Source organism: Lipotes vexillifer, unplaced genomic scaffold (genome assembly GCF_000442215.2).
Source record: "Lipotes vexillifer unplaced genomic scaffold, Lipotes_vexillifer_v1.1 scaffold1403, whole genome shotgun sequence".
NCBI lineage: Eukaryota > Metazoa > Chordata > Mammalia > Artiodactyla > Lipotidae > Lipotes > Lipotes vexillifer.
Window position 1 is genome coordinate 124485 of NW_006775845.1, and position 10813 is coordinate 135297.

Here is a 10813-nt window from a genome sequence, read left to right on the forward strand (position 1 = left end):
AAAGAGTTGGTTAATAACACAAAGAAGCAACTTTGACTCTCATTTAATTATTGAGTACAAATATATAAGTGCAAAACATATTTTGGATTTTTTGGTCTACAATAAGCATCATATATTTGGTTAAGAGCTAACATGCTGTATATTTATTTTAAATGCCTCAACTTTTATCCTGAAGTCATAATTTTATTAGTGCTGTTTTTGTCATCAAAGTTCAGTACTTCTCTTACTCTTCAGCATTTGTCAGTGGAGATAACCAAAAGCTGTTCTAGCCTGTCAATGTAGATGTATTTCTGCAACACCTGGTGTCCTACCGTGGCTTAATCTATTAACTTTAGCAAAAAAGGCCCATTAGCCCACCTGTGGTCTCAACCCTCCTCGTCAGTAGAACAGTAGAGGATGGACTAAGTTGTGGGCTGCTACAGTTGCTATAATTTCAAGCCACTTTAGAGCACAGCAATCCGTACAAGCAGTTACATGGTAGGTAGAACAAGTGAAAAGAACACACAGGTGCAATCACTTGATATTATCTAAGCTGGTTGCATGCACACCTTGAAGAGAAACCACATTGTCTGCAGTGTCCAAAGTTCCTGCACATACAGATTCAATTTCTCTTGTGACGTTATGCTTTGCTGCACTGACTCTTCCTCCTAACTCCTCCTCAAGGTGGAGCAGCTGGAATAAGTTTGGTTTTACCTCTGATTACAATTTACAGTTGTCCCTAGGCATCCCATGTGGATTAGTTAGTTCCAGAACCCCTCAAGATACCAAAGTCCGTGGATACTTAAGTTCTTTATATAAAATGGCATAGTATTTGCGTATAGCCTATGCATATCCTCCTTTATACTTTAAATCATCTCTAGATTACTTATAAACTCTCATACAATGTAAGTGCTATGTAAATCAACAAACTTAAGTTTTGCATTTTGGAACTTTCTGGAATTTTTTTTCCCCCGAATATTTTCAATCAGAGGTTGGTTGAATCCATGGATACCAAGGGCCGACAGTACTGTGTTTTCTCTCATTATAATTTGTAACCAGAAGGTGAGGACCACATGGCCAGGGCAAACAGGAGTTGGATATGTGCAGTTCCACCTTTAGTGAAACCTTGTCTATGTGGTCATTCAGTGTTTTAGGGACCCTTCATTTCTTCAGTTGCAAAACAACATTCTGTAGTTTCCCTCTTCTGATTTTGTGAGTTCCTTCACAAAATCTTAGTGATCTGTACGTGTTGGCCTGGATTCACTGACTTTACACATGTATTTCTATTAACCAGTCTTGATGCATTCCCCCAAACATTATACTAGATTGATCCATTCAACTTTCCTCTCTTTCAAAAATTCTAAATTTTTATCTCTGTAGAAAAATAAGCCTATTTGTAATAAATAATCTATTAATCAAAATTCTCCTGTAAGGTTCATATAATGTGTTCACCAAAATGCAGCATTTATTATAGACAATACTTTTTAAAATTCGAGTGCATTATAATAATGCTTTAGCGCATTTTGTGTTATCTTTCTCATTTTAGTATCCTCGTGAGTTTATGGCTTTTTCCAACAGACTCAACTTGTTCCTAATGAATATTTTTGTTTCCCTTTAATGTTTAAATGGTTACAATATGACAACTGCATTTCCCTTTTAAAATGCCTTCCTTTTTTGATACTTTCCTAGATAACTGAAAGAATTATTTCTAACAACAAAATACGTTTCTGACCCCTTTTATTTTCCCTGCCACAAAACATGAAATAAATCTCTTCCCAAGAAGACCATTATTGCTTTTAAGAAGAATAGTATATTAGCCCAAATCTGGGCTTGGGGGTGCATGGTCAATGGTTCTTTGTGGCTCTGGGAATACAAAGGTGACAGCAGGGAAAGGTTACTTACATTCCTTAAGATGCAGAAGGAGACATTCTTCTTTTTTATATAAACAGTCACCAGTTTATGATGATGGTTCCAAATCACTCTTACTTTCAACGAGTTAGTTTTTAAAATTAGCTCTAACAGAAAATTTTTAAATAAAAGGTTTTTCCCCTCTGAGGTACCAGCTTTTCCTTTTTGTCTACTCTCTATGCTATGTATTTTCCTACCAAACCATATGTGTAAATTTAAATGTTGAACTGAAATTAAGAAGTCCTCATTTCCTTCTTTTTCCCTTTTAAATTTTTTGACCCTTGGCCTAAACATCCTGGAGTCAGTGGCAAAGTGTGCAAATTCAGATGATATTTTTTGTCATATGTTCATCATCTAAGCATATCAGCAAATGTCAGAAAAGAAAGTCCAACTCCCAACCACCACCAACACCTCAGAGATAAAAAAAGGTACTTAAAGACCATTTGCCAAAACAAACTTAGCATCATTTAACCAGAATTATTCAAGAATCCTGCTCCATATTTCTCTATTTGAGCTCCATTCTTTGAATATATATCCTGCTTTCCCCATTACTTTTCTTTTTTCCAGAGCCATGCCCATTTTTCTATCATCAGCAGTTTTAATGCTGAACTCCAATTTCTAGTAACATCAGCTTTTTACTACCCTACATCTATAAAACCAGCCTGTCAGCAAATCTTATTCAGTTCTTTCTCTGAATAGTCCCAGAATTTGACCACTCCTCACTAGCCCCAGTACCAACACTCAGTCCATTTTATTTATATACCACTGTCATCTCGTCTCCAGACTTGAAAATTAGCCTCATCAATGGCCTCCCTGCTTCCACCCTTCCCTACTTTCATTCTGTTCCTCAACACATCAGCCAAAGAGACACAATTAAAAATTAGATCACATCAGATCTTGCTTTTCTGCTCAACCACTTCAGTGGCCTCCTGGTGCACTCAGTGTAAAAGCCAAAGTACATACAATGGTCTACAAGGTCCTACAAAGGCTGCCTCTTCTTTACCTCCCTGGCCTCACAGTCCTTTTCTCTCCCTTTTCCTCCCTCATTATTTATTGAACTTGTTAGGTATACTCCCATCTCAGGGACTTTGAACTAACTATGCCATTTGATTCTCAAGGACGCCAAGGTTTGCTCCCTCACTTCCTTCAAGTCTTTTTCTTTTTTTAATTTTTATTGGAATATAGTTGATTTATAATGTATTAGTTTCAGGTGTACAAAGTGAATCAGTTATACATATACATATATCCACTCTTTTTTTTTTTTAATTCTTTTTCCATATAGGCCATTACAGAGTTTTGAGTAGAGTTCCCTGTGCTATACAGTAGGTTCCTATTAGTTATCTATTTTATATTTAGTAGTGTGTATATGTCAGTCCCAATCTCACAATTTACCCCTCCTCCCTCCCTTATCCCCTGGTAACCATAAGTTTGTTTTCTATATCCATGACTCTACTTCTATTTTTGTAAGTAAGTTCAATTGTACTCCCCCTTTATTTTAGATTCTACATATAAGCAATATCATATATTTGTCTTTCTGTGTCTGACTTACTTCACTCAGTATTACAATCTCTACGCCCATCCATGTTGCTGCAGATGGCATTGTTTTGTTCTTTTTTTATTGCTAAGTAATATTCCATGTGGTATATATGTATCACATCTTCTTTATCCATTCCTCTGTTGATGGACATAGGTTGCTTTCATGTCCTGGCTATTGTAGATAGTGCTGCAATGAACACTGGGGTGCATGTATCTTTTTGTATTATGACTTTTTCCGGGTATATGCCCAGGAGTGGGATTGCTGGGTCATATGGTAGTTCTATTTTTTGTTTTTAAAGGAACCTCCATACTGTTCTCCATAGTGGCTGCACCAGTTTACATTCCCACCAACACTGTAGGAGGGGTCCCTTTTCTCCACACCCTCTCCAGCATTTGTTGTTTGTAGATTCTTTTGACTGGTGTGAGGTGATACCTCATTGTAGTTTTGACTTGCGTTTTTCTAATAATTAGCCATGTTGAACATCTTTCCATGTGCTTCTTGGCCATCTGTATGTCATCTTTGGAGAAATGTCTATTTAGATCTTCCCCCCTTTTTTGATTGGGTTATTTGTTTTTTTGATATTGAGCTACATGAGCTATTTGTATATTTTGGAGATTAATCCCTTGTCGGTTGCTTCATTTGCAAATATTTTCTCCCAGTCTGAGGGTTTTGTTTTGTTTATGGTTTCCTTTGCTATGCAAAAGCTTTTAAGTTTAACACATTTTTGACGGAGCCGTAGTATTTGGCCACAGGCGTTAGTTTCTGCAAAAATCCCCTGGGTCAATAATGTGTTAATTAGATCCCATTTGTTTATTTTTGTTTTTATTTTCATTACTCTAGGAGGTAGATACTTCCTTTAAGTCTTAATTCAAGAATCACTTTCTCACTAAGACCCTCTTGGTCTCACCTTTCCCATCAATTGTTCTCCCTATCCCTACCCCTACTTCATATCCTTTCTCTGCTATGTGCTTTCTTCCCCTTAAGACCTACCATTAATATAATAAGTAGTTTATTTTCCTTGTCTATTGGTTTTCTATTTGACTAGGATGTAAGTTTGGGGGTTTTTTTTAGGACATAAGTTTTACGGCAGCAGTGTTCTATATCCATCTGGCTCACTGATCTTTCCCCAGTGCCTAGAATAGTGTCTGGCACATAGTGGGTGCTCTATAAATATATTCATTTAAATGAATGAATGAAAAATATCAGAAAAATATAACAAGTTAGTATAGGTAAATATTGGAAAAATATAACAAATATTAAATTAGAAACTACCCAGAAAGATTTCAGTGCACAATGTGCTCTGAGAATTTTCACAATGATAGTGTCCCACAAGAAACAACTCACCAAAGACAAAAATACAACTGAATTACAGAACACTCTAGTTGCAGTTCTACTCTCATTATATTTAGAAACTCCAATGCCAATACAAGTAATTTCCAGACATCACTGGTGCATCCCCAGTGAAACCATGCCCCACAAGGTTAAAAAGCTCATTCTGAACCTGTGCCCCATAGGGTTAACAGAAACTGGTGACTGACAGCAATTCTTTAGCTTGTCTTACAGAACAGCAGATAAGGGAGAGTCTTGTTAAAAACCCCTATGCTTGTAATCTGCCTCCACTGATCAAGCTTGCCTTAATTGTTCCTGCAAATTGCGTACCTTCCAAGCTTCACATAGCTTAGACAAATACTGTATATCACAAGACTCCTTTAACCACCCCCTACAGATAACACCTCTGACATATGGGTCGCTTCAGTAATGGCTGCTTCAGAAACATGGAGCTAATCTTGCCCAGTTCAAACTGGTCAAGACCACTTGACCATTCAAGTGAGCCTGCTCAAGTGTGCAATGGGTGACCTTTTGACATCTGAGGGCCAGAAGTTCCACCCCCAGATCATGCTAACACCCACATTTTCTGAACATACATCCTGTGAAGAAGCATGTAACTCAGATATGCCTGCAAAGAACAGACATTACCTCACCTTTTTCCTGCCTGCAAACACCTTCACGGGCATCTCTGACTACGCTATACTCTTCATGCACAAACAATCCAAGCCCCTTGCCTTTGGGGAGGTGGATCGGAGATTTGCTCTCCTGTTTCCTCACGTGGCTGCCTCTTGAATAAACACTTTCTCTGCTGCAAATCTCAGCGTCTCAGCATTAGGCTTTCTGCATGTCGGACAAAGAAACCTGGTTTGGTAACACCAGCAGTTTTTGTCCCACATGTTTTAAAAAAAAAAAAAAGAAAGCATAGAGAATTCAGAAAAATGTATCTACATATGTAAAAGCCAAAATTTTGCATGGATTCTATTATGCTCTGTCTACAATCCTCAATTTTGTAGTATACAGTTAAGTGCAAGATGATTACGGAATAAAATACAAACCACCTTTCATAATTAAAACCCATAAAATTGACCCGATTTACCATAAAATATTTCTCTCATTCAAGTAAAGATCATCTGAATTAAAAAATTTTAATTCCCTAATTGTAGCATGCATTTTTTCATTCGTTCAAATTTAAAAGTTTAATATTTTAAAGTCCTCATATGGAAATTATTTGCAATTTGCAAGTGTAAACCTTAAAAAGTTACTTTTACTAAAAGATGTGGATACTGAGCGAATTGGGGTCTGGGCTGGTTGGAAGGGAGGGAGTGGAGAGTACAAGACCTCAGAAGCCAGGACCTCAAGTCAAAATTCTAAAATTAACTTTCCCCAGCCCCAGAAAAAAAAATGTCCTTCAAAATCTTTAGCCATGAAGAACTATTTAATAACCAGTATTCTCGGTGTATTCCTCTATAAAAATTCCACCACCATCACTCCCACCAAATCTCTAAATCTTTTTTTTTTTTTTTTATTCCAGGCCAGCAACATGGCTTTTTCCTAAATAAATAAAATGAAATGCCAATCACAAAACTTAGAGATTTAAAATACAACCCAATTAATAAAGCCCTCTAAGTAGTCTTAAAACCATTCTTTTCAGTATGTTTGGGAACTATGGACCACACTAGAAATAATAAAATCTGCAACATTTATAATCTGACCTTTAAAAATAATCTAGTTAAGAACAGAGTATTAGCATTGTTTTCTGGATAATTTATTTTTGAAGAGCAAATAACTTCAATGTGTTACAATATCCCCTAACTACTCAGGTTTCCTGCCAATCTCAGCAACACTTTCTTCAAAGTAAATGGTGGAAAAAGAACAATGTAAGTGTTTTGAAAATGAGAAATAAAGTAACTTTATGTTTATATTCTTCTCTTGGGTGGGGTATAGTTCTTATAAGTGAACAACTTCAGGGATTTGGAAATAGGAACTTAGAGTTCTTTGGGGATCAGAATATCAATCTATTTCACATAAAGCATACTTATGGCTCTAGTGATAAGGAGGCTATGCAGAGGGTAGGAAGAGATGAAGGAAGTTGTAAAGAAAGTTGCAACTTTGATTAAATAAAACCCAGTTTCTCTAATGTTGGCAATGGTGGGAGAATCACAACTTGGAAGGACAACAGGGCTTTCCAGGCCTAGGCTTCCTTGGCTTTACTTGAGGTTTTCTCAATAATTACTGACACTACTGTGCTGGCCTTAACCATTTTACATCCTAGACCAAGCATCTCTTTCCTTAATACTCCAGAGCATAGCCAAGAAAAATCTCTCATGTTTTAAAAGAATTTATACCAAGACTAGGAGAATACAAAAAGAGGAAGCAACTAGACACCAAGATTAAGATATGGAATGACAAAATCCATTTTGCCCTCTAGAGCTTTTAAGGCTTATCTTCTCCTACTTAGCCAGCCACCACCTAGATGCCATCTTACCACTGTGCATCCAGACACTTACATTTCAGTATCACCCATTCCTAAAGTCTAGACCCAAGAGTGACACCATTTATTCAAATTTACTTAACATTCTGGAAACATGTTATGATGCTTCATACTTTTTTGGCATGACACTGCTTCCTTTGGAATATTTTTCCCTGTTCCTACCCACTTACCTGATCCCTTTCTTCACCTTGAGAATTCCTATTCATCCTCTGAGACCCAGTCTAAGCATCTTTCCTCCATGAAGTCTTCTCTGACTACCCTATGTAGAGTCATTCCTTCCTCTAAATTGTATATGCCTCTCACCATATTCCATTGCAATTACTTGTTTATGACTGTGTCTCCATGAGATTAAGCTAACTGACTGAAGGAACCCTGCCTTGTTTAATCCCTGTATTCTTTCTTCCCAGTTCCAGGCAAAGTATTTATTAAGTGTCTAATGCCTGGTTATCTGGATGAATGGCTAAAGGTAGCTCTAATACCTCTCCTTTGGAATGAAATATACAGACTTTGTGATTACTATGTTACTCACAGCGCTTTTTTGTTTACTTCCAGGTTTTAGCTATGTTCCTCATGTTGACATTGCCAAAAGTCTGATTTCTGGATAAGTAAGTTGTTACTGTACCATATAACTTTACAACATATTCTATTCCAACTGTGGCCAAAATGACTAAAACAGCACCTTCCCATTAAGAGTTGCATACTTTTGGGACTTCCATGGTGGTCCAGTGGCTAAGACTCTGTGCTTCCAATGCAAGGGGGCTCGGGTTCGATCCCTGGTCAGGAAACTAGACCCCACATGCCACAACTAAGAGTTTGCATGCTGCAACTAAAGTTCCCACGTGCCACAACGAAGATCGCGCGTGCCACAACGAAGATCCCGCATGCCACAACAAAGATCCCACATGCCCCAACTAAGACCCGGTGCAGCCAAATAAATAAATAAATATTTAAAAAAAATGAGTTGTGTACTTTTGAGTAAATCAGGTTACCCGTGTCCCCTAAACAAGATGTTACTTTTTCCTAACTAAATGTCTTTATGATTCTCTACCTATCTCCTTCCACTCCCAATATTATATCTAAAACCTTTTTGCAACAGATGTTTAAAACATATGCATATGTACTTTGTTTAAATTGATATCACTATTTTCTTTCCACATTAAAACACACACCCATGCCATATTTATCTTTCCATTGTTATAACATATCAATTATGTTTTTTTCACTGGCTTAATTGCCACAGATTTTAAAGTACATCTAGATATTTTTCTGATTTTATATTAAGCAAATCTTAAGTAAACTACATTGCAATTGTATCTATGAGAAAGTTCTAGATTTCCAATCTAATGGTAGAGTGACTGTCCTTAAACTTTATCTTTCTACCTCACTTCCTTGTCCACAGTCCTTCTGCTTTCCATAGACCCCTCGCAATGAATAAGAATTGAAATGGTATTTTTCTGAGGTGAAAGTAATGTTTTCCTAAGCTTCAAATACTGATCTCAAAATCACAAATTAAATAATTGGTACTAAAAATACAATATACTTTTTATAATCCTTTCAAAGTTATAAAGTCACATTACCTGATTAGACTGTGATAATCTTAGGATGGTAGGGAATTCATCTTTAAACTCATCTTTAAGGCCCATGATTGCTTTCTGGATCCCCTCGACTAAGACAAAAAGAAGTTAGGGGGTTAAAAAAAAAAGCTTAACTAAAAATCCCCTAAACATAATTTAAAAGATCATGGAACACTGGGTCCACCTTGGGGATTTCATTCCCAGTTTCCATACCCATATCCCCTTTACAGGAAGACTGTGCATACTTCTAGAGAAGTTCTTCAACACCTGTCCACATATCCACCCAACAGGTTTGACTGGCATGTTGAGTTCTTGCTTGGGTTCCTAGTTCGTGGCAAGCTTACAGGCCCAGGCACTGCTTGTCCTACTCTACCATTAGTGAGGGATGATGGCAGCCTTCCACTCAGGAACGCAGGCAAGGACAGAACCTGCAGCTCACTGCAGGGATTCTTTGTTACTTCACAATGGGCCTCTGAGAACTTGTTACAGAATCCTCTGAAATCACTCTGGCAGTGCGCAGGAAGAGTGTGTTTGGAGGCACAAGAGGAGGAGAAATGGGACTGGAAAATGAAGCACACTAAGGAGTTCTGCAACATGAATTGAATTTTGCCCCAATTTCTGCAGTGATACTTCAATTACTGGATCACCTGAGAACAAAGCTCCCTTTGAAAAAAGTTGGCAGACGCTTTAGAAGAAATGCTTCACACTTGATGCCACGTGGAAAAGAAACACCAGCAGTTAACTCAGAAAGACTTCTGAACAGGCTGTTTTTCCTTCACCCAAATGAGGATCACTAGGTCAGACCCAGGCAAAATCGTGAAGTCTTTGGTTTGCCTTCTTTAAAATCTCAACCTTTTTTTCTTCTTCATCTTTGTCTATTCTAGCACTCTCCCACTTCAGATGACCATTATTTTCCTCTTATCAAACATGGGAAGAACTGCATATTATGCAGACTTGATTGACTACCTGGTTATATTTTAGTGTGGATGAGCTGAGTTGGTTAACTCAAATCCCATTTTATTTATTTATTTAAAATAAATTTATTTTATTTATTTTTGGCTGCATTGGGTCTTTGTTGCTGTGTGCAGCTTTCTCTAGTTGCAGCAAGCAGGGGCTATTCTTCGATGCAGTGCGCAGACTTCTCATTGCGGTGGCTTCTACTGTTGGGGAGCATGGGCTCTAGGCACGTGGACTACAGTAGTTGTGGCACACAGGCTCAGCAGTTGTGGCTCACGGGCTCTAGAGTGCAAGCTCAGTAGTTGTGGCGCATGGGCTTAGTTGCTTTGGCTCTAGAGCGCAGGCTCAGTAGTTGTGGCACGTGGGCTTAGTTGCTCCGCAGCATGTGGGATCTTCCCGGGCCAGGGCTCGAACCCGTGTCCCCTGCATTGGTAGGCAGATTCTTAACCACTGCACCACCAGGGAAGCCCTCAAATCCCATTTTAATTTGAAGCCTTTATATTTAACTGCAGCTAGATGGATTTCTTCGGCAAGCATAAAACTGGCTGCTGGAGGTCTATTTAGGGAACTGTCCAGGAAAGAGAAATGTTCATCAGAGGACTCCTCTAGACAGTGAAGCCTGCCAGATCCCCAGCTTTCACTTTGTCCTTAGTCCTTATAGGCCTGAGAATACTCTCCACCACAGCACAACCACCTCTCTGAACCTTAACAGAACCTGCTTTCCTCCATCATAAGTCTAATGCTTAAGATAATTATACCCTTAACATTTGGAAAGTGAAATCTATTGCCAGAAAGAATTATTAGACAATGATGAACACACAAACTGGGAGTCTATAAGAAAATGAAAACTTTATTTGTCCTATTAAGATAACTTGGCTATCAGAGTCTACCAGAGTAACGCCTGTTAGGACCTGCTCTCTCTGGTCTTCTTCTATGTTCTCCACTCCCATCAACTCCCTATTTCTTTTTTCCATCTGCCCACCCTCAATGTCCTAGCTCCCAGTTGTTTCACTCAGTTTTCTTTTCATCCATTCTCAC

General features: G+C 38.1%; 1 protein-coding gene across 1 annotated transcript in view; it reads right to left on the reverse strand.

Moving 5' to 3' along the window:
• The window catches only part of SPATA9 (spermatogenesis associated 9), a 30070-nt gene extending 20949 nt beyond the window's left edge, over positions 1 to 9121 (reverse strand). Inside the window, 2 exon segments of the mRNA XM_007450229.1 lie at positions 8822 to 8910; positions 9064 to 9121. Coding sequence (XP_007450291.1) covers positions 8822 to 8910; positions 9064 to 9121 — 147 coding nt within the window.
• Between the last annotated feature and the right edge of the window lie 1692 nt (positions 9122 to 10813).